Source organism: Anser anser, assembly GCF_964211835.1.
Source record: "Anser anser genome assembly, chromosome: 5".
NCBI lineage: Eukaryota > Metazoa > Chordata > Aves > Anseriformes > Anatidae > Anser > Anser anser.
The window spans coordinates 16,548,201-16,573,807 of NC_139725.1; the positions used below are offsets into that span (position 1 = coordinate 16,548,201).

General features: G+C 38.3%; 2 protein-coding genes across 2 annotated transcripts in view; one reads left to right on the forward strand and one right to left on the reverse strand.

Annotated features, from left to right (window-relative positions):
* Positions 1 to 25,607, reverse strand: part of LOC310900530 (uncharacterized protein) — a gene marked incomplete at its 5' end in the record, with an annotated part of 545,595 nt that overhangs the window by 517,620 nt on the left and 2,368 nt on the right. The window contains one exon of the mRNA XM_083838654.1: positions 17,973 to 20,403. Coding sequence (XP_083694780.1) covers positions 18,474 to 20,403 — 1,930 coding nt within the window. The 3' untranslated portion in view covers positions 17,973 to 18,473. The remainder of the gene's footprint in view (positions 1 to 17,972; positions 20,404 to 25,607) is intronic.
* Positions 1 to 25,607, forward strand: part of LOC310899750 (uncharacterized protein) — a 566,537-nt gene that overhangs the window by 249,873 nt on the left and 291,057 nt on the right. The window lies entirely within an intron of this gene.

Here is a 25,607-nt window from a genome sequence, read left to right on the forward strand (position 1 = left end):
AAACAGATGCCTGGATGCAAGGAGTTGGGAGCTGTGAACACTTAGGGTTCTCACAAGTGCCCCCAAGGGTAAGTTGTAGTGGCTCTGGCTGGGATGTTAACTTCCCTGCAGTGTAGCTTGACATGCCGAAGCCAATTTGAGCTGTACCAGGATGTCTGTAGGCATCGAAGACATGATGACTTTTTTTAGCTAATGTTGTTACTACTTTTCCACTTGTGTATGTAGTCAGCCTGACCAAGGTATAGGTGAAGCTTCCTCATTCCCAAGCCATTTTGTGCTTATGTTCCTGATCTCTTTGGCCCGTACACTGGCCTACTCTGTGGCTGGAACATGATGCATGAAAAAAATTGAAACCGCTGACAACTATACATTTGAAGCACAACACTAGAGCTGTATTTGGCATGCCCAGGGGCATAGTGTGAGGACACATAAGGGAGTATAATGATATAAAACATGTTGATATAGTTTGAGCACTATGCCTGGCAGAACAAGGGAAACCTGATTGCTGCTTGGCCATACTGGCTATAGGACATAGAATCCTAAGTGATCTGCCCCTAAAGCTGCATAGGGTTTTGGACTGATTCTACCAACAACCTTTACAACAAAGTAAGGCTCAGGAAGGTCAGGGGACCTACACCTGTGTTTTCTTATGAGTGTTGTTATAAATGAAGATACAGCTCAATCTGAATTTAGTAATATTTATAAAAGGCAAGTAAACAGCACTGGGTGCGCAGGGAGTCTACGCTCTACCAACACACACACACAACCGTTGAACTTTCTAAATGTATAGAACGTTACTTTTACATATTCATAAGAAACTCGAGTACGCCTATACATATGTACAATCAGAAAAGGTTATCAATTGAAACATAAACATGGCAATGTTTTCCGAATTCTGGCAAGTGTTTAGCAAACAATCCTTCAAGTCTATTACTATTAATGTCCATGACTGGGGGAACATAGTTGGAGTTGGTAATCCTGGTTGAAGTGCTCCCATATCTTCCATGACTTCATTAATTTTTCTCAGATCATATAACAGTCTCCATTTTCCATTCCTTTTCTTGATTACAAACACCGGAGAGTTCCAGGGCTGGTCGTGGGAACAATATGTCTCGCTTTTTAAGTTGTTAAGCAACTCGGCCTTCGGGCCTTATGTATCCTATTCGTCCCGGATCGAAGGGAAACAGATCCGGCTCCTTTTTCAGGGCCTGTAGGGCCTGGATCAAAAGGAACGTTCAGGTCACCACGGGGCGTAGCAGCGAAGGCCTGCGATGGCAGCAGCGGCGGCGGGGGGGGGGGGGCCGATGGTGTAGCAGAAGGATCGGTGGGCGAGCCCGCAGCTCCCTCACTATCTGGCAAACCATACGTTTCTGCTTGTGGTCGCACATGGCTCTTTAAGGCCTCAGAGATTGCTCACCAGGTGCCGAGGAATCCCAGCGCAACCTTGTCGTTTTTAGTAGCAGAGTCCCACACCTTGACCTCAATTTGGTCCCGTGTTTCAGGATCATAAACTGTCAGATTGTTAATAAAGGGAATAAGCTGTAAGGTTACCAGGACAGTCTTTGTTTCTAAGGACGTATGATTCCCCATAGCACGCAACTGCTTACCGTCGGCCAGCGAGGGGCAGTTGTGTGCGCGGGTCCTCTTCTCTCAGCTTGAGCTTCCTTCCAGCTCCGGTGCGCCTATTTCCAGCGACTGTCTGTACGAGCTTCTTAGAGCGGTTTGCTGAGTTTGGCCGAACCTATCTTCATTAGGCAGCCAAGGTCCCTGTTCCTGTCCTGGTCGCTGTTCTGTTAGCCTGTCCCTCTTCCTGTTGTTCACGTCCCTGTTTTTCTTCATGTCCCTGTTTGTTTTTTTCAGATCCCTGTTCGGGTGCCATTTGTGGCGTAACGACCACACGGACACCAGGGTTCTTTTAGGATCAGTAACTGCTACTACTTTATTGATGACAGAACTTCATCATATCGTGTTGCATCCCATACTGAGGACAGGCTCCCTTCTTATACCATTAGCCCCACAGCGGTCCTTTTCCACTAACTCTACATTGGTCAAACAACTTTGCCCGGCAACCAGCAAACCCCCAGCAACTTCCATGCCTTAACGGCGGGAGAACAAGCAACCCGAGACGGCATGGCGTCTCCTGAATCACCCTTCTTTGTTCCCTCTAAACTCTTTACATTCCTGATGGCCTCATCGTTAAGAGTCCGATGTTATCACCAACCATGGGGCTTGCCGACCCCCATGGCCACACTCCCACATCTCCCCTTTCTTTATTAACATCAGCCATCTTCTTGACACGAATTATTACTCCATATATCACAGTGTTATTTAATTTAGCAAGTTAGTTTTACCCATACGCCATTTCAAACCTGGTACTTGTGTACACCATGCAGGAGTAGGATGAAAATGGGATCCCATCACAAAATATAACATTATCAGTGGAAGAACAAACAGTTTTAAAGTGTTCAAGAATTATCAGAAGCTTGAAAGTGAAAGAAAAATTCCAGTCTTTAGTAATAAGGCAATGAAACAGTTTTCCAAGGGGTTAAAAAAAATACCACCCTCACATTAAGGTAGAGCTTTGTCCGTTTCTGGAAGGTGTTAACTAATGCAGTTGCTTCTAGTGGTAAGAGCTGACTCAAGAGCTTTTTCTCCTTTTTTTTTTTTTTCTTTTTTTTTCCAAGGCTTATGTGTCTAATTGCATTTGGTTCTCCCATTTTCAGAGAAAACAATACAGATTTTCTCTTCCATTTTTCTGCTTCTTAATTTAGAATATTCTATAAAAGCACTTAAAAAAAAAAAAAAAAAAAGCACATTCCCATGACTTCTAATTAAGAAGTCCTTGAGTTAACAGTGATAGTATCATTTTAGTCTGCCAAGTAAGCAGTGTTTGTGTTAATCTTTACAATGCAAAATGCGAAACTAATGTCAGTGGTGAGGATTCTTGTTGTTGTTTATGGTCTGTATAGGGCCATATTAACCTTTAAACTAAACACACCAGTTGATGAACTGACCAGGTGACGATCATCTGCCTTTTGAAATCAAAAGAAATCTTGCATGTGATTTTAGCGTAGCAGGACCCAGCAGATGAAAATGCATGCTTTTTTTTTAACTTCAAGATTCTTACGTTTATCATTAGTCTTGATAGTACAGAGTTGCATATAATGCTTTTGGTGTTCTTATTATGGCAAGAAGATAATTTTGGCAGTGTTATAGGTACTGCTGAAACTTTATACAATATTATTGGCTACTTAAGCTATAGGATAGCTGTATTAAACTCCAAATCTGAGTAATTCAGTGACTTACATTTTCATTTATTTAGACCTTACTTTTACTACTTTCAAATGTCACCTGCTCTAATTTGGATGCAAAAAAAAATTGTCTAACTCATTCTAAACTGAAAAATGTGACTTTCTTCCATTATCTAAGTAATATGTTTTTTAAAATGTCACAGAAGATAGAAAAGATTTTCTCCTCTTGCTCTCATTCTCCGTTCTGTTCAGTTTTAGCTCAGATTTGTCTCTTACTGTACCAATCTGCCATCCATGATTATATGGATTTTCACTGGCCTGAGGTACAGGTGACATTTGGTCTCTTAAGGGATAGTAGTTGATTCCATTCTGGTGTGGTATATTTTACCCAGAAATATTCACCTTGGAATTCTTGTTACAGATCTGAATAGACTCCTCTTGTATCAAGTTACTGATACAAAGACTGTGGCTTGGCACACTTCTGGAAATTGTAGGGTATATCATTATATTGAGGGTAAAAAAGATCAACTAAAAGTCCAGTTTGTTCTTATTTGAATAAAAATGTATTCTTAGGAAGTTGGTAATGGTATAAATCTGTCTCAGAAATGAGATCAGCTTTCAAGCTGCGTATTAAAATGCTATCAATTTTGGATATTCCTTTCATACTGGTAATACATAGTGTCCTCTTCTCACCAAGGACATGCAACAATCTAAATGCAAAAAGGGAAAACATCTGCTTATTTAGTTAACAAAGAACACATATACTTCAACTTCATTTTAAATTTAACTGGAAATCTACATGGAATTCAGAAGCTCCTACTCTTGGAAACAGGAGTAATTGACTGGTTAAGTCATACCATGTGTAACTAAAGCATAAAATTATTGAGCATATGTGTTCCTCATTATCTTAGAATACCTATAAAAAATCAAATGGTGCATATGTCAGAAAGCTCTGTATATGTTATTTCCATTCTGATTGCACATCTTTCATGTGAACTACTTTGATAGACAAGATCTTTCATCAAACAGTAAAAGCTTGCTCTGTGGCAAGAGTATTGAACTCTTCCTTATTGCATGTGCAATTACATAATTCTCTAATGAATCGTTTCCAAACTTCACACACAACACGAGCACTGTGAGTTTGCAAAAAAGGAATTTTTAAAAACACCAATCAAGAAAACTGGTTGGTTTTTGTTCTCCAAGTGTCCACAAGCCTATGAACGACAATTAAGATGGTAGCATAGTGGTATGAAAACTAGCTATGCAAATATGGAAACCACATTTTTTCTTTATTGTTCATATTACTGATTAGCAATTTTTTTTCAGAGCCTACTTACCAATCAGTTGTAGTGTTCCTCCTGTTACGTTTGTGACTGAAGTATAGCATATGACCAATATTATAAAGGTTTGGACTGAACTGTCAGATGGGAAAATTAGTTAATTTCTAGGTAGCGTTAAATTCCATTTCAGATTCCCTATCTCTTAGTATCCTTGTCTGTGCATGTATGTGTTTTGCTCCCATTTTCAAGCATATTATCCTATGCTGTTGTGTGAAACACCTATACAAGCAGCAGGAATAATGGAAAAATTAAAGCAGGCAAAATACCTTTTGCTCTAATCTTTTGGCTACAATCATGCCAGTAACATTTGACTATTGCAAGTAGTAGATGGAAAACAAAAACAAGCTTCAGTAATTTTCATGTATAAATTGACAGCATGCCTTTAAATTAGAACTCATATTAATTAGTTTCTGCTGTCATATAGCCAAAGAATGTTATTTTTCATTCCCTTGGCACATGAAGGTTTAATGAGAGATTGTCTGCTTGAATAAGCATTGCCAAAAGTCATTAAATGCTTCCTAAGTGCCTAAGTGTCTTTTTTTTTTTTTTTTTTTCCTTAATAAACTACACAAGACACATTCAACAATCTATATAATATCTTGGTCATGGATCATCCCATATAATTACAGAACACTGGGCTGTCTTAGGTATCCTTTCATCCCTTCTATGTGAGTAGATGCAAGGAAGTCATTTTTAGGCAGTTAACTCTGCTGGAACACTGTGAGCTTGTCTCAGTCTTTTCCTTCTGTTTTCTAGCTACCCTCTCCCTTGTTTTCTGGGGAAATTGATTCATTTATCAGCACAAGGCCAAGCTCATTTTAAGTTATCGTCTAAGTTTGGAAGCAGCAGATATTTGTCCAGTATTTTTTCACATTTTATCACTACTTCTGTGATAATGTCAGTAATTCTGAGAATGTTTTGCAGACTCTTCATTAGGCTGCTTGTTATCACTGACTTTCAGTTGTAAAGTTTTGCTGCAGTACAATAATGCTGAAATTATAATTGCATCAGATAGTTTTATCTCATGTTGAAGGATTTGTGCTTCATTCTACCAATGTCCAAAGCAAGTAGGCACTTTTCATATTCATGTGTTTTGTTCCTCAGCTTGTCCCTCTCAGCTTATAGCATCATTCAAGTATGTAAGAGGGCAGTAATTTTGCTGCAGCTCACTTAATAGTTATTTTGACCTCTTCTTCAGGTTGGAAATAACTTCTTACAAAACTACATGTTTACTGCTTTGTCCTGGGCTGTCAGCAGCAAAGGTCCACCTCCCAAACTCCATGTGCATCTCCAGGTTAAAAGAACTATATGTCTCTGTATGAGGACAGCAAAGCTGAAAGTAGGTTTTTGTGTTGGTTTGAGAGGATGCTCACCACACTTTTGCTAACCTGAAACCCTATTAAGTCTGGCAGTGATTGTTAAACTGTTCAAGGTTTCACTGTGCATGGGGCCAGAAGTAATCATGTCAACATCCAGCCTCACCCTTGCATACTATAGGCCATTGCAGTTCATTCAGTTACCCTTGTGTTTCAAAAAATATTATGCACTCACATAAGTGCTTAAACTCTTAACTCAATATATCAAAATATGAATAATATGCATTTGCAGTTAGCTAGATCCATTTTCTCTTTTTCTAGTACCATTTAATATCTGAAGCCTAATTTTAAATACAGTGGATGCAAGCAAGAATTTTTCTTCAAATTATCTATTCTAAAATAGCCAGGAATATCTAATAGAAGGGATAGAGGACTCCTATGTCCTGTATTGAGGAAGCAAGACTCTTTAAGTAAATATCCACCTAAGACATTGATTTTAGCTGAATACCTTGTGGGTTTTCTGTTGTCTCTTCTAATTCATCTGTGATATATGAAGAAATAGGAAAAGATAATTTAATATAAAAATAAAGGGCTAACAGAACTTTGTCTCAGACAGTTCTCTTCAGAAAGAGCAGCTTAGAAGCTGCTAATACCTCCTGAGATCTTCATAAGTATAATTTCATTGAGCTAGAATATTTCAGACATTTTCATACTGTAGGAAACCTGGTCTGCTCATGCAAACTTTCTTACTTGTGTGATATAATAGTAGGGAGCTCTATCACTCAAAAAGAAAAAGATCTCCAAGTTCAACAAATGCATTAGCATTTGAGAACTTAAAAGCAAATTTTGCATTTACAAAGAAGGGGGAGAATACTTAAGAAACACGAGTAAAAGCAAAATACATCTGTTGTGTTTTCTATTGCCATTGACTTCTATTTGTCATTAGGATACACAGTCATGATGATATTTGGGAATTGCACTAGCATGGTGCTTTTTAAGGCTACAATTAGCTAGTTTGAGAGCAGTGTTGATTTAACTTCTAGCCTGATTATCAACTCAATTCACTTTCCTCTTTTAGCCAACACAATAGTAATAATTTACCTCACAATAATATATTGTTATTGTATATTGTTCACAACAACAATAAATGTGAACAGATCTTTTTTTCTCTAGTGCAGATTCATGATTCTCAGTTACTTCTGGAAAATGATGCTAGTACATGTACTTTAGAGGACATTGCACAAATACGAGGAAGCAATTACTATTAAAAAATACAGAAAAAATGGCTAGCATAAACAGCAAGATTGCTGTCCTGACAGTTACTCATCTCATGCTCCCTTGGCATTTATATTTGAGAAGTGCATTGCTGCTCAGTGTACTGTTCAAATTTCAGTTGGGAAATTTTCCTTACTAGTAGCAATTTGAAATTCTTTGGTATATAGTGTGCTATTTCTCAGTTGGCTGTGTTTTAGTGAAGATGAGGAGATTCCCTGAAGGACATACTTTTTTTTCAATAAAATTATCTGGATACTTGTCCTCCACACCCCCCCCCCCCCCAAAAAAAAAAAAAATCTATGGCAGAATAAAACTAATCTTTTAAGATTTCCCTCTTCATTTTTTCCCAACTTCTGAAAAGCCTTCAGCTACAATAGGTCTTCTCTCATTTAGTCAAAGCATTTTTTTTGTCTCTGGTGCACATTCCAGCTTTGCATGGATTGGTTATATTGTATTTTTCATTTCAGGACCACACAGCTTTGCTTGTAGGAGAGTGTCTATGATGATTATGTAATAGGTAGGATCAATTATTGAGAAAAGCTGGTGGTAGGGACAGAAGCTGCTGCTTTTAAAGCTTCATCTGTGCTGTAAGGAGATACCAGTAGAAGCTATAGCCAAAGCATAAGGTCCCCCGAACTTTATTTGACTGAAAAAAAAATGAGTAGCATAATGCTCACCTGGATTTCAAAAATGTCTTTTACAATACTTCTCACTGAAATCTCATTAAAACACAAAACAAAACAATTATGTTTTAAGAAGGAAGGTTCTATCTTGTTTGAAATATTGGTTGAATTTAAGAAGTAGCAGAAGTAAACAGTGTAGGGTAGTCACCAGTAGAAATTCCTGAGGGATCTGTGCATATCGACATACTGATAAACGGTCTGTAAAAGGAGTGGCAAGGGAAATATCAGAAAGAAATATTACTAAGATATTCAAAATAGTGAAGACAAAATCTAGGCATAAAGAATTTTGGAGGCTTAAAAGACTGTGTGGCTGAGCTCTAAAATGGTAGATGTAATTTAACAGGTTAATACTAAGTGATTAATGCAGAAAAATATATATATTTTTTTTTTTCAATGCAGAATGAAATCTAGGGACTATAACACACAATGCTAGGAAAATGTTAGTTTGGTGTTCAGTAGTGGCCAGTAACCAATCACATAAGGACAATAGCAGGAAAGATGACATACAGACACTCATTAGGATGCTATAAATACTACTTAGTTAGTCCACTCTTCTGATACAATGTGCAGTATCTGTTACCACATCTCAAAAAGGATGAATAAGCAGAAAAGTTTCAGAAAAGGGCAATAAATATGGTCAAAGATACAGAATAAATTATATACAAGGAACAATTGCATAGAGTAAGGCTTTTCAGGCTGGGAAAGACAATTAAAGGGAGATGTGTTGCTGGAAGTCTATAACATCCTGAGCAAAAATGAAAGATTAAGAACAGAGCTTTTATTAACTGTATCTTCTAATACAAAAACTAGGCTGTATTAAAACATAAGTTTCAGTATAAACGCAAGATAAAATAGGTAATGTTTTAGCATGCTCTCCAATTTTTTATATTTATCAAACAATATAATCATTCAAATTTCCCTCTTTTTATTTACTCAAACACCATCTTTTATTTCTAAAACGTTGATATTTTTCTTTTAAACCTCACATCTCGTCATGTTCATCCTTTCAAATTCTTCCAATTCTTTTTTCTAAATTCCATTCTTTTTTTTTCGTTTAAAGAGTACTTATTCTTCTGTGAAGAACAGACTTATTATTTTAGTGACTTTTATAATTCAGAGCAAGAAAAAATGGGAGATTTCAAGCAGCCATTTCTGCATCATAGAAGGTCAGCTGCCTTATCTGCAGACAAACCTGTCGATATTTCACAGGTTCAGTATAGAGAAAACAAGATCATAAGAGTTATAAGTATCATCTATTGCAAATATATATATTTATTTGAAGGGAGCAGACTACCAAAAGGCTTAGTTTCTTTTTTCCCTAAGCAAACTGACTATATTGTCCTAACCTTTTAGTGCTGTCTGACATATATTTACTGTTGGGGGGGAGGGGGGGGGATAAAAAAATGTTAATCTGTAGTGATGTGTCATGTTCTCCTGTGCCTAATGCTGTTCTTTAAACCTATTCTTAGAATTCTAGCTCAGAAACCTTGAATACCTTTGCATTAGTAAGGTCAGACACTTGCAAATATTCTCAATAAAAAGGTGAAAGTTCTTGACTATATAAAGTTTGTATATTCTGTAGGTTTTAAAACTGACAGAAAACTGGCAACTTCCACTAACAAATACCAATCTGTAGCTGCATCTTGAGATATATTTTTGGCTAACATTTGACAGAAGCTACTCTTCAGATGTCTCTTTCAGTTCTATTTTTCCTGGCTTTCTGTGTGTAACTTCTGTTTGAAGACGAGTTGCCTGGGTGTCTCAGGGATCAGGATAAATCATCTGAAAATATACCTTTTTTTTTTTTTTGGTAAAGGTAGTGATACGAATAGCCCTAACATAAAACCTGACCTATACCTGCATAGTCTTAAATCTATCTTTACGAAGGCAACCAGTGAGACAGGGAGTCCATCCAGTTATGAGACTCCATCAGCAGCGTACACACTGCAGTTCTTTGAAATATGTAGGAGCACAACAGGAGGATTCAAAAGGAAATGTGCATCTGCTGTCAGGCATTTGATCCTGTTTCTTCTTCTAGGGAGGTCACACTGGTACAATGACTGAGGTGGAATCCTTATCTTTAAGTCAACAGCTGAATTCAGAGACAGAGTCAGGGTCCTTGAATCTGTAACTGCAAACTACCTTAGTCCCTAAGAGAGATGGGGCCTGGAGTTGTAAATGTGAATGCAGATACAGGTAAAGTTTGCTGTATCAGCCCTGCAATAGCATCTGCCATGCAGTATGGAAAATCTTTTTCCCTTGCAGGCCATGAGTGAAATCCAGTTCATCTATAATGGCTGTAACTATGCCATAGTACCACATACATGCACATCCAAGCAACTGAAAATTAAGTACTTAATCTTTGTTCAGAAAGTCATGGTACAGGCTGTCATTTGTTTTCTTGCAAGCTATTAAGAGACTTGCTCATTGATTTTGTTATGGCATTTATCATTAGCAAGTCTTAATCCATCTAGATGTAAAATACTCTAGATAAAGTATTTCAAAATGTTGTTTTTTTTTTTTCAAGACTGAAAAACTAGAAAAGTTGATACAAGTAGAGAATGGATTTTCCTATTTGTTTTGAAAGACTATTGGATCCCATATTAGATAGTGAGGAGCAACAATGACTTGAAGGCTAAGGATTATCATGCATTTCAGCACAGAATAACTTTGTAAGCATATTCTCCAGGCAGCTTAAAAAGTACATTAACAATCTGGCTTAATTCAATGATTTTCAAGATTTCCTGCTTTGTCAACACAAATGCAAATTTAGTTTAGAGAGTCATCATTTACTGTAGTGATTAACATTTAAAAATGCATAGCATGTTCCTTAGCTTCTTAAAACTTTGTTGTGATGAGTTGCAAGTCTTTTTTTCTGTTTTAAAATTATTAGCAATTACTAGCAACTATATATATATATATATATAAAATATATATTCTCCAGACATATATCTGGAGAAATGTCTGGAAGCACAGATACTTAAGTATCAACCAAATTGTTATCCAGTAGTCCTACACAAGTTTGAGTCTTTTCATTCTGATGCTTCAAATACCAACTAAAAAGTCCAAGTAGCTGTTTGCTACGGTGAAGTTTTTGATGCTGACCAGAACTGAATGGAGAATAGACAGGATATTTCTCTAAGACATATGAACCCTTACAGATTAACACAAAACCTTCCACTCTTCCTTGGAGTGAACTGATTCATTGCCAAATGAGAATATCTTAACATATCCTTTATCACAGAATTTTCCTTAAGAAAGGGGCCTATTTATGTATTAGGAGGAACTACAGACTCATGCTTCTGTCCTCTAGCCTAACTGGAACTGGTTTAAAAAAAAAAAAAAAAGTCTTTGTGCTTCTTGTGGTATAGAATAAAAGGCAACCATTGTTTTTAGAATAAGGATCTTGTTGTCTGTTGTTATATAATATAACAGCCGTATAGGTATCTACAGAAAGAATCTAGAAAAATAAGGATATATTAAAAGTAGGGATATATAGTTGAAAGAAGATGGTTTAGTTCATAATGAAATAGTATGAAGGACCTTCAAACATGAAGAGAAAGTGTGCAAATAGGAGGTAGGAATGATTATGAAGAGTAGGGTGACTGAACTGATGAAGGGAAAAAACAGAACAAGAATTTCTTTAAATGTTCTGAATTGTCTGTTGTGTTGTCTCCTACTCTGAGTCTTTATGATACTGTGTAGTAGAAAATAATATACATGCAATTCATGGAAAATGTAAACAGTATGAATACACAACAAAGCAAGCTTTGCTTTTTCTGTGACAAGGTAAGGCTTTGGTTACAATTCATAATCCTTGACAGTTCTATTATTCGTTGATAGCATAATAGCTATTACAGATAGCAAAGTTGTCTGGCAAAAATCAATGGGTTACTGTAGTACATTGCTATCAACTCTACAGGAAGGACATTTAGGTCATGGAGATGGGGAGTTTTAATTCATACCAAAGATTCGGAATTTGAGATCAACTTAGTGAGAGACTGTAGTGGAACACCCTTGGTGCAAAAATACCAAAGCACAAACCTATTATCCAATTTCTGAGGAGAAACAGGATATCGAGTGCATAATAGGAATGAAAATAATACAGATTTCCACATCTGGCAATACATTAATAACAATCTGTGAGTACTTGAGTTGTTCAGTTGGCCACAGATTCATGGAGAAGTTGCTTATAAGATCGTCTCGTCCCACTTTTCCCTTACAGTGAGATTATCACACAAAATAGATCAGGTCAGCTGAGTCCTGAAGGTCTGCAACTTCCTGGTATTTATCAGTAGTGCTTTGCCTTTTAGACATTGTATTACAGAAAGTGTTAACTGCCTCCCATTTGTACATGATGAAATAAATTTCAGATTGAATATTTCCTTATAAGCCTGTGATACATTCTGTTTAACTTCAAACTGAGGAATTATTCTTGACCTTGGCTGAGATTGGTATTTTAATATTACAAACAAGTTAGTCAAACACAATCATTGCTTTAGTTGTCTGGTATTCATAAGGAAGATTTATATTTGTGTTACTGAGTATGGGTAATTATAGGATGGTGAAAATACTTTGCGCCAATGGACTGATCTGGTGTGGTTCAAGTACTAACTTTCCAAATCAGAAAACTTGGCAGGTTTGGTACCAAAGAACAAGTATGAAGTCAGTGAAACATGATGAAAGTGAACATCTGTAAGACGGGCTTCTTTTGGCCTAGAGGATTTTTGGTACCCAACTCAAGGACTTCAAAATAAACTTATTATGTAGAACAACTGTTCTACCTACTTCAATAGAAGGTTAATAATAAAATTGCATAAAATGCTTTCAACAAACGGTAAACATATTTAAGAATTTATGGGAAGAGCTGGTGAAATGGGCAACGTTATTCTCATTTAATTGAATCTGATGAAATAATTCAGACAAACATTGCATGCTTTTTTAAAATGAAAATATTTATTAAACTACATTAATTAAAAGTTTTACCTTAAGCTAATTAAAATTAATTTAAAATAACGGTTAAAATTAAATGCTTCATCTCATACCCAGACTTTCATTTCAAATCTTATAGAACTGAAATATTTTATACAAAGCTGTCACTAAACATCATTTCTGGTAGATGCAAAACTGCCTCTCCACTACTTGTCATGAGATTTTTGCCTTGTAACATATTTCTGTGGCAGAAAATATAATGAGATTACTGGATGTGATTCAGAAATTTTCTCCTCAGCACAAACTGTTGGCTTCTTAACTTTGCTGTCTATTATAAGGAGTAGAAAACATCACCAAAGCAGCGTAAGCTAGCCATGCCACAAAAGATGATGTTTACAGGCATTTCAGTGACTCCTGTTCCATGCTTGTCCAGCTTGAATTGGCAGTAAACTGTCTCTGTGCCAAGGCAATGTTAGAACACAGTATTATGCAAAAATCTCATTGATCTCTACAGAATCTTACCTTATTTATTACTTCCAAGAATTATGTGAAATTATGTAGTGTATTCTCACAGCACTGCCATCTTGTCCAAAACCATTACAATTTTGAGCCCTCAGGAAGTTAGGTTTTAAATACAGTTATGAATGAAACAGAAAAGCTAAAGCAATGTCCTAATGAAGCAATGCTTAATGCTGACAGAGTTGATAATCTTTTGCATATATTACTATGGTCCTTATTTCTGATGGTAGTGTTATCCCAGTTTCATCCAGGGAAGTTCCATCTACTGGAATGATCTTAAGACAAGAAGGGTCTCTTACTTCAGGCCTGTGCAGGAGAACTGAAGATTCCTGTGGCTTAAGTCCTTTATCCATCTTTTTTTATTATTATTATGCCTCCGGGATGCAGCTCAGGACCTGGACTTTGGTGTTTGTAGAACAGCTTTTTGTGTTAGCCTCTCCTGTTGCCATGGAAATCTCATACATTTTTGGCAGTTTTCATCTGTTGTTTAGCATTCCAATCTGCTTTCATGCCATAAGCACAATACTCTTCTCTTACAAAATATAGATTTTCAATATCAAAGCCATTGTTTCTTTGCTGTCTATACATTGTCAGCCAATGTTCTCTGTACTTTCTTTCCCTTTATCAGTGTAAATTATCTCTTCCAAAATTTATCTTGTTCATTGAGTCCTAAGCTGAAGTGGCATTTGTTTTTACATATGAACCAAGGTTTCTTAGGCTTAAAATGAAAAAGGAAAGAAATACCAAAGATACTACTGTAACTTTGGGCAAATTTTTTATGCTACTTGCTGTACTTGAAGTATGATATATGAGCATATAAAATATGCAGTCACTATATGGGAAATAGCATGTAAGGAAATAAACAGCAGATTACTGCAAGTAATATAAATATGCTTATGCACCCATGAAATAAGATTTCTTGATATGCTTAGGTACAGGTATCATCTGGACGAAGAGTACTGTGCATTCATAAATGAAGTGATAAAAGACCTTTTGCTCCTAAGGTAAGCCTTCAGGAATGGACAAACAGGGAAGTATGACTGTCAGGATTTAAAATGAAGAACTGTTGTGTCAAATAGAGTACAAAATATTTAGCCATATTCCTCAAATGAAGCACAAGCAAAGCAAAGTGTTCTTTTTGCTCTAGTGAAACAAACAAAAAAAATCCACCAGAGCTGCTTCTACTTATTCTCATACTACTTGATCCAGATAAACATACTATTTTGTTTTCACCTCATTCACCTTGTTTATGAGCTTTAGAATTTCAGGAAATGAGTGAAGTAACAAGCAGGAAAATCATCACATAGGCAAGGTATCTTTTCTACTATGCATGCTAGTATGTCCCTAAATTGAAGTACTGTGTATAGATTCTGCTAGAATTTGAGAAGGTTGTGGACTGATAGGAAAGATTCCAGAGATTTTGTTAGAAAGTTGGAACAATTATAGAACTAGAAAATATGACCTACAAGGGAAGATTGAAAGAGGAAATATTTTTCAGATATCATGGGAGACTTTTAAGAAAAGTTCAGACTATTAAGCAGAAATGACGCAGGCATAATTAATCTTGCTTACAGACAGGAGAATGGATCCTTTCCAGTTTGTCCTATAAGGATATCTGTCATAGATGTCTACAAAGCTACTCATTTCTCTTTCAGACTTCTGTTTTGCAGGATATCTATTTTCAGCAGAACACACTCTTGAATCCCATATTGCTTGCCTTTGATTCTAACACTGCTCCTTGGCAAGTAAAGAATTAGTCTTTAATTACAGGTACTACATCTTACAAAACACTTTGCTTCTGACTATATGTGGCCATTAGGAGTTTCATATATATACCTGTCTGTAAAAATGCCCAGTTCAGTGTTTCAGTGCCCAAATGTGCAGCTCAGACAACGATGCAGTGATCAACAAGCAGGAGAGGACCTATTTCCAAAATGCATCCAAAGCCAAAGTATACTTCAATCTCTCTACACCTTCCTGAGGAGGGGAAGCGCAGAAGCTGTTTTTTTTTTCTCTCGTTACTGATGACAGGAGACTTGGGAATAACATAAAGCTGAACCAGGGGAGGTTCAGACTAGATCCAAAGAAAACTGTCTTTACCGTGAGGGTGATCAGTCACTGGAACCAGCTTCCTAGTGAGGTGGTTGATGTCCATGTCTGTTCAAGAGGCAGTTGGACAATGCCCTCAATAGCATGCTTTACGTTTTGGTTTGTCCCGAAGTGGTCAGGCAGTTGGACTTAATCTTTGACGGTCCCTTTCAGCTGAACTGAACATTCAGTGAATGTAGGAACATTATCAGATATTCATAATGCTCCAGACCACAGCCAGGAAGGTCATATTGCTTTGGGGCACTTTAATCCCATAAATACTAAGAAGAACATTTAGAAGATCACTCTAAGTAGAAATGATCTATTGGTATGAGAGAGCTGTGAAGGTTTGTAATAGGAGGAAAATCCTTGCAGTAGTATCTGGAGTCCTCTTGCAGCCAATACAATCCAATATATCAGTATCACTGGTATCATTAAATTATATAAATATGGCATCCTGTACATTCTTCAAATATTACAAAACATGGTATCCCTTTTGCTGTGAAAAGACCGCAGACAGTTTGTCTACTGAATGCTTGTTAGTGGCTGGAACACAATCTGTGATGTGGGACTGCATTTTTCAGTTTACTTTTTCCTGAAAGAAATTCAGTTCATGCACTCTAAGACTTCTCCACAATGTGAACTGAAGCATAGTAAATGGAGATGATTGGAACATTCACTTCAAAAGCACATTCCTTCTCCAAACTAAAATGCTAATGTGCATTCACATTTCAGATTTTTTCCTCCTGTTTAGAATTGTAATTAAGCCTACAGGTCTAATACTTAACTTTGAAATACATTTTTCATGACAAAAAGCGTTTAAAAATTTGTTTAATTTTAGTGCATGTATTTTCTTTGCTGTAAAGTCAGGATCTCTGGAGTATGAACAACTTAAAAAGAAAATTTTCCATAAAAAGGAATCTCTTGATGTGCTGAATAAATCACTTAACCTATTTTCTCAATGAATTGATCAATTCTTATCTCTGTGTGTGTACTCACACCATTATAATGACCTGCCCATACATTGCACTGAGTGAAGAAAAAGGATTTTAAAAAACATCATTTTTGACCTTTGCTACTGGGTGATCTACAGACTTGAAGTAATAAAAATATACATTTTGTTTAAAGTTGTTTATTTGCCGATTGACCTTTGGTATAAATACATGATCTTCAAATTTCACATCAAACAATACTACCTGAAGGAAAATTATAATTTCTTCCATTACTGAAATGCAGTTCCAACTTTGCCATGTAAAGTGACAGTCTTTAAGCAGTATTAGTTTAGGGGATAACAACTGGAGAGGTTAAGTGTCTAATTGAAACTTTCAAGGACATTTAGGTCGATGCTTAGCCAAGGCAGATGGACCTTCCAAGAGGTGTAAAGTGCATTGTTGATGTTTATTTTATATCTCAACCAAAAGAAAATACATGTGGTCACAGGCTAGACCCAAATTAAATTAATGAAGAAGTAAGATTACACAATCAGAATTAAACTTTTTGTGTAAAGTTAGGGGTATAAACTCTAGAGAAAGGAAAACACAACCACTGTAGAACGTGGAAGGACAAACAAAGAGAAGGTTACAGACAAGTCAGCAGGCAGGCTTCATCTGAGATGTGTTTTCTGCTTTCTGCTGCACTGACAGAGTTTTACTCAGTTGTTTTTTGCATGTTGAGCATAGACAGATAAGAGAGTCCCTTTAACTTTCATCACTAGAAGCCTGTGTGTTTGTCAAAGACAGGTCAGAACTCAACTCTTACTCTTGTTGTGGTGATCCAAATAGTGATGCTCTGTAACATAAAATTGCAGAATATTTGCTAAGAATCTTCAACCTGTTAAAAATTAGGAAGAGAGAAAAAGGTTCACTTTTTTCTATTGAGTGCATTAATGCTGTACAAAATCCATTATTTCAATACTTGTCCCACTTGGACGTTTAACCTGGCCACTTCAGTAGGAGAACACTATTTGACTTGCTATTAAGTGCTTAGTGCCTGCTGAGAGTGGAGAAATCATGAATGTGTGAAAACTGATAAGAAAAAGATTATGTTGGATTTCTTAAGTTTGCTGATTTTTCTGTTTGTGTGTGTTTACTAGTGGCTTCTTTCATATCATCGTTTTTTTAGGACTTAAAAACTAAAACAAAATGTAACCAACACAGATGTCATCTTAAGTGTTGACCATCACAGAATCAAAGCACAGAACAGGGTTTACATACAAAATGGTTATTGGCCAGCTGAAGCTCTGTTTTGACTTGTTTTGTCACAGAGATATCCAGATTATGATTTAGGATTGTTATGAATGTTAATATTAGCTGTCCAAAAATTAGTCACGGTGTTGTGGTTTAACCCGGCTGGCAGCTAAACACCACACAGCCGTTCGCTCACCCTCCCCCCTCCCTCTCTGGGATGGGGGGAGAGAAACGGGAAAGTGAAGCCTGTGAGTTGAGATAAAGACGGTTTATTAAGACAGGAAAATAATAATAACAATAATAATAATAATAGTGATAATGGTAATAGTATTAACAATAATAATGTGTAAGAAAACAAGTGATGCACAATGCAATTGCTCACCACCCGCTGACCGATGCCCAGCCTATTCCCGAGCAGCCGGCCCCCCCACCCCGGCCAGCCACCCCTATATATTGTTTAGCATGACGTCAGATGGTATGGAATACCCCTTTGGCCAGTTTGGGTCAGCTGTCCTGGGTCTGTCCCCTCCCAGCTCCTGCTGCACCCCCAGCCTGCTCGCTGGCAGGACAGAGCAAGAAGCCGAAAAGTCCTTGGCCTGGTGTAAACACTGCTCTGCAACAATTAAAACATCAGCATGTTATCAGCGCTCTTCTCATCCTAATCCAAAACATAGCACCCTACCAGCTACTATGAGCTACTTAACTCTGTCCTAACTGGAACCAGGACAGATATCCACCCCTTATTCCATACCATTTATGTCATGCTCAGGTTACACTCTGTCCAATACATTCTAATTAATCACCATTTTCATCTATGATATATAGCAATCATGGTAGTGATGACATACATTATTATATAATAATTAACATACTACAATTCAACTCATGGGCTATTCTCACCCAGTATCAAATCCCCTTGAGGTACACACCGGACCTCCCCATTCTTTTGCATTACCCACCAAGTGCATCCAGGTCCCTGAGCAAAAGCAATTCCACGAATAGGTTTGCCTTTTCCTGAGGCAGGAGTAGCCCAGACTGTTTTACCCAGCATGTTTCTTACGTGCACTACAGGAACTTTATCCCCTTCTACAGTGCGTAACAGGTTTGATTGGGCAGGTCCAGCTCGGTTGGCAGATCCCCTGGTATTGACTAACCAGGTGGCCTTTGCCAAATGTGTATCCCAATTTTTGAATGTCCCAGCACCCATTGCTTTCAGTGTAGTCTTCAACAGTCCATTGTATCGTTCAACTTTTCCAGAGGCTGGTGCATGATAGGGGATGTGATACACCCACTCAATACCATGTTCTTTGGCCCAAGTGTCTATAAGGTTGTTTCGGAAATGAGTCCCGTTGTCTGACTCAATTCTCTCTGGGGTGCCATGTCGCCATAAGACTTGCTTTTCAAGGCCCAGGATAGTGTTCCGGGCGGTGGCATGGGGCACAGGATATGTTTCCAGCCATCCGGTGGTTGCTTCCACCATTGTAAGTACGTGGCGCTTGCCGTTGCGGGTTTGAGGGAGTGTGATGTAATCAATCTGCCAGGCCTCTCCATATTTATATTTCAGCCATCGTCCTCCATACCAAAGAGGTTTTGACCGTTTGGCTTGCTTGATTGCAGCACATGTTTCACAGTCATGAATAACCTGTGCTATAGTGTCCATGGTCAGGTCCACCCCTCGATCACGAGCCCATCTGTAGGTTGCATCTCTACCTTGATGGCCTGAGGTGTCATGGGCCCATCGGGCTATAAATAATTCACCTTTATGTTGCCAGTCCAGGTCCACCTGAGCCACTTCAATCTTAGCAGCCTGATCCACCTGCTGGTTGTTTTGGTGTTCTTCAGTAGCCCGATTCTTGGGCACATGAGCATCTACATGGCGTACCTTTACAACCAGGTTCTCTACCCGGGCAGCAATATCTTGCCACAATGCCGCAGCCCAGATGGGCTTGCCCCTGCGCTGCCAGTTGTTCTGCTTCCATTGCTGTAACCACCCCCACAGGGCATTTGCTACCATCCATGAATCAGTATAGAGATAGAGAACTGGCCACTTTTCTCGTTCAGCAATATCTAAAGCCAGCTGAATGGCTTTTACTTCTGCAAACTGACTCGATTCACCTTCTCCCTCAGCAGCTTCTGCAACTCGTCGTGTAGGACTCCATACAGCAGCTTTCCATCTCCGATGCTTTCCCACAATACGACAGGACCCGTCAGTGAACAAGGCATATTTCTTCTCATTTTCCGGTAGCTTGTTGTACAGGGGGGCTTCTTCAGCACGAACCACCTCCTCCTCTGGTGATATCCCAAAGTATTTGCCTTCTGGCCAGTCCATAATCACCTCCAAGATTCCTGGGCGACTGGGGTTTCCTATTCGAGCCCGCTGAGTAATCAGTGCAACCCACTTGCTCCATGTAGCATCAGTTGCATGATGCGTAGAGGGGACCCTTCCTTTGAACATCCAGCCTAGTACCGGCAGTCGGGGTGCCAGGAGGAGCTGCGCTTCAGTACCGACCACTTCCGAAGCAGATCGAACTCCTTCATATGCTGCCAATATCTCCTTTTCAGTTGGAGTATAGCGGGCTTCAGATCCTCTGTATCCCCGACTCCAAAACCCCAGGGGTCGACCTCGAGTTTCCCCAGGTTCTTTCTGCCAGAGGCTCCAGGTGGGACCATTCTCTCCGGCTGCGGTGTAGAGCACATTCTTTACATCTGGTCCTGTTCGGACTGGCCCGAGGGCTACTGCATGAACTATTTCCTGCTTAATTTGTTCAAAGGCTTGTCGTTGCTCAGGGCCCCATTCAAAAGCATTCTTCCAGCTTTTTAGGATTTTGCAGTTGTTCAGGGGTGAATGTCCAAAACACTGGAGGTGACCACTGCTCTAGAAACCTGCCCATATCCTCCCACACTCCCTGCCACTCGCAACTATCCCGCCTCAAGACAGATCTCCGGATGAGATTCCTAAGTAGTTGTTTAACCCTCCACAAAATCTGAAGCGCATTCAGGAGACATAACAACAAGAGCAGGCTGGTCTGAGTATCCCAAGGATATTCAACATCTCGGAGAACCACCGTAACTAACTCGGGGGATAAGAGGGTGGTGGTGAAGGAGAAAGGGAGAGTGAACAGGTAGGGAAACATGTCTTCCCCTGTCCCCTTCACAGATTGGCTCCCTAACGAAAACAGGCAATAGGTGTAATTGCTAATAGTTTCCGAGATATGGGTTCCAAAGTATAGAGTCGACGTCAGTGCTGAGTACAAATACCAGGTTAAAGTCGTGACCAGATATTTCATCATTTCATAAGCCATTGTTACACCGCACAGTACCATAACAATCTTAAACCAGGGCCCGGAAAGGATAAACAGTGCAACAGGGAGCACATACAGAAAGTAACGCACCATAAAACTCAATTTGGAATACAGGTACAGCAGACTGGAGATTAAGGCAATCAACATCGTGACTAGCAACTATTAAGCAGGTCCAATACTTATACCAATTTTAGTTTAACACACTCTGGTCAGATTTGTCGATATCTCAACCCTTCGGGCCCCACGTTGGGCGCCAAAAAGACTGTTGTGGTTTAACCCGGCTGGCAGCTAAACACCACACAGCCGTTCGCTCACCCTCCCCCCTCCCTCTCTGGGATGGGGGGAGAGAAACGGGAAAGTGAAGCCTGTGAGTTGAGATAAAGACGGTTTATTAAGACAGGAAAATAATAATAACAATAATAATAATAATAGTGATAATGGTAATAGTATTAACAATAATAATGTGTAAGAAAACAAGTGATGCACAATGCAATTGCTCACCACCCGCTGACCGATGCCCAGCCTATTCCCGAGCAGCCGGCCCCCCCACCCCGGCCAGCCACCCCTATATATTGTTTAGCATGACGTCAGATGGTATGGAATACCCCTTTGGCCAGTTTGGGTCAGCTGTCCTGGGTCTGTCCCCTCCCAGCTCCTGCTGCACCCCCAGCCTGCTCGCTGGCAGGACAGAGCAAGAAGCCGAAAAGTCCTTGGCCTGGTGTAAACACTGCTCTGCAACAATTAAAACATCAGCATGTTATCAGCGCTCTTCTCATCCTAATCCAAAACATAGCACCCTACCAGCTACTATGAGCTACTTAACTCTGTCCTAACTGGAACCAGGACACACGGTTTCATCAATGTAGACAAAAATAAGTCTTAAGTGGGTATACAACTCTAACTCCTCTTAGTTTACATCCGAAAACGTATAGTTTGAAAAGTTAGAAAATATTAACCCCATTCTGTGTGCTATGCCACCTCAAATTGTTTATACTATTTTATAATAACGTTTTTCACGTAAATGAGACAGGTCCTAATCTTTTTTTAGGCATTTGAGACTGGAAATAAAAGGAAATTCTATGATGATTTCATATATTTATCTGGATTATAATGAAATGCATGCAGCAATGCTTCCATTATGACAGGTTCAGGGAAATATGTTCCTGAAGATGGAATCAACAAAATCATAAATCACTTCTATATAATTCTGATCTAAAATGGTAATGTTTCGTTTTTTCAAAGGGTGATCTACTGATAGAGCATCTCAATCTAAGTTTAATGTTTTAAGAACACAAGATAGACCTATTATCTTTTATAAGCAGCTTTTTGAAATGTATCCTAATTGAGAACCCTGGATGGTTCACTGCATCTTTAACAAGCTCAAAAATGCTTTAAAGTATTGAGCGGGGACAAGGGTAAACTTGTTGAGATGGAAATCAGGTCATCTTATTTCCCTAAGAGCATTTTCCTTGAAACAGATATCTCTGCATGTCATTTTTTCAAATATTTTTGAGACAACTTAATGATCTCAGTGTATTCAAAGTAAAGGCTCTTTCAACATAGGATAACTCCCATTTTTGATATTTGTTTCCTCTGGGCTTTTGTTTTTCTTATAGTGCTGGTAACCTTTTCTCTCTAGGTGAATAAGTTCTTCCCCCAGCTTTCTATCCTTCACACTAGGAGCACTTAGATCTCATTTAAACTTTTTTTTTGTTAAGGTTTTTCAGTGAGTTAAAAAGAATTAATGGAAACTTACAGATGTTTGGGGGAGACTGTCTATTTTTTTAATTGCATCAAGTGTTCCCTTCCTTACTAGCTTTAGCCAACTGGGAGAATTTTTAGAATCTTTTTTTTTTTTTTCTAACTTGTGTTTTTTGTCTTCAGAATTGCTACAGAACATTCTTGTAGCCATAGATAGGACAATTTCAATAATAATTAGAATTATTTTTCTAGGACAGTTTAAAATCCCCAGTCAAATTCATGGTCCTGTTGCATCTCTTCCATATATATAAATTTAAAATTGTACTTTTGTGAATTGAATTCCTAAAAGGCAAGTTCTTTCAGCAAACTTAGACAGATGAGTAAGTAAAATGTGAAAAACATAAAATGATTTCACTGCTTCATTTTCTTTACTCTGTAACTTGCAAGATGGAACATTATGCTATATAGATGTGAAAAGTAATGTGTGGTACCAACAGACTGGGTTTTGTGCACAGTGCTCTGTCGATTTGTTTTGAGCAAGGTGTGCAGCATACATCATGTGACCAGCAACATAAGTCTCTCACACGTGAACTGACTTGGGGTGACAAGAATATGTAATTTGGCTAAAGGCAGGGATATGCTGCTTGTCTAAGCTTCTAGATTTGTGCTTACTGCATTTGTTGTTCATATAAAACTAAGTCCTTTTTATATACAAATATCAGAATAGTTTGTATTCTGAGATTTTACTAAATAGCTAGGGAGGAATTACTTCCCTCTTACTGTCTCTTCTCTTTATTTTTCCATTTGCAGATTGTCTAGGCTGATTTTTCAAGGTTTAACCATTTATTAGGTAAGACTAAAATTGCTTGGAATATAACAGACTTCTTTAGAGAAGCATTTTAAAATAATCATAAAATTACACTATGATCCTCCAAAGGAATTTAGAACTTGCGAAAACTTAGGAAAGTGACCTGAAGTTAAAAAGGAGAAATGAGGAAAGATACTCAGTTACTATCAGTTTCTTAAGGCATTGGTAATGCTTTAACTATTCATTTATGCAAACTTACACAGCAGGGACAGATGTTTCTAAAATATGCTCTGTGTCCTTTTCTCTGTTGTCCTCCAGAAAGTTGTTCAAAGCAAATTCTCCTACATAATATGGGGACTGTTGACAGCTAGGTTTATCTCTTCTGTTCATATCATGATATCTTAAACAAATATTCTGACAGCAGTTCTAGACTGAAGTGGGGATTGATCTGTTTAGGTCTGTTGCAGTTGTTCCCTATTTTATAGATTATCAATATGTTAACACTCAGACATCCAAAGACCATCATTCAGAAGAACCATGGACTGTAATTTATTTTGATGCACATAACTTTAATTCACAACATCTGGTAGTAGAATATAGCTCAAGATAGCTCTGGCATTTATTACTGGAAGATATCTGAGCAAATAATGTTTCCTTTCCCCACTCTAATCTGTGTCTTTAAGCCTGAGGTGAAAAACTGAGAGTTTACTGGGAAAGAATTGCTTTTTTATTAACCTTTATTTTATTCTCAGTTATTTATGTAGTAACTTTTCATCTGAAATATTTTCATCCATATTCAGTGATGTTTTTAGAAGTCTTTCCCTCTTGTCCTAGCCAACAGGACTGTTGTGGTTTAACCTGGCCAGCAGTGAAACACCACACAGCCGTTTGCTCACCCTCCCCCCTCCCTCTCTGGGATGGGGGAGAGAAACGGGAAAGTGAAGCCTGTGAGTTGAGATAAAGACAGTTTATTAAAACAGGAAAATTATTATTATTATTATTAATAATAATAATAATAGTATTACTAATAATAATGTGTACGAAACAAGTGATGCACAATGCAATTGCTCACCACCCGTTGACCGATGCCCAGCCTATCCCCGAGAAGCCGGCCCCCCACCCCGGCTAGCTACCCCTATATATTGTTTAGCATGACGTCAGATGGTACGGAATACCCCTTTGGCCAGTTTGGGGCAGCTGTCCTGGGTCTGTCCCCTCCCAGCTCCTGCTGCACCCCTAGCCTGCTCACTGGCAGGACAGAGCAAGAAGCTGAAAGGTCCTTGGCTTGGTGTAAACACTGCTCTGCAACAATTAAAACATCAGCATGTTATCAGCGCTCTTCTCATCCTAATCCAAAACATAGCACCCTACCAGCTAGCAGGAGGAAAATTAACTCTGTCCTAACTAAAACCAGGACAGATATTATTCCATACCCCTTATTCCATACCATTTATGTCATTTTTTTTTCCCTGCAGTTGTTCTAATGAAGGTTACAAAACTATCTTTGCACTTCTTGGGTAAGAGTATCAGATACTCTCTAGTTAGTACACCTAGAGCAGTGTTTCTCAAACTGTGGTCCATGAGACTTTGACAGAGGATCTGCAAAAGGGTTTCAGTAATATTTTTTGCATATACAAGCAAGAAAAAATGCAAAAAAAAAAAGGGAGGGGGGGCAAAAAAGTAGAAAGCGGTGGTAAAAGACAAAGTTTAGCTAAGTTGCCACATCAGTCTGTTGTGAATGAAAGCCAATGTATGGAGCAGTACGTAGCACAAGGATTTTTTCAAAAGGTTAAGTAAACCCTTAGTTTTAATAGTTGAGAATCTCTGGAGTAAAGCATTCATCATAGTCTCCTAATTTTTATTACTTTGCTAATCAGATTGCATCTTACAATTAGACTTAGTATTGATCAGGTGAGATGGGTGATACAAAATTTAGAGTGAAAAAAAAAATAGCTCTTAGGCAGCTTCTGCATCTACACTTGGATAAGTTTCCCAGTAGCTGTACTGAAAAATCCAGCCAGAAGTTATTTAAATTAGTATTTTGTACCTCACTTGTTCCATATATATTTTTCTACTTTGAGCATTCCTACCTTGTACTTCACATTTAAATATTGGCCTGGGGTACATCACCAAGACTGCCCTTCCTTCATTCTGTTCAAAGTGGGAAAAGCAGTTCAGTATTTTTGACTTACAGACTGGAGAAGTA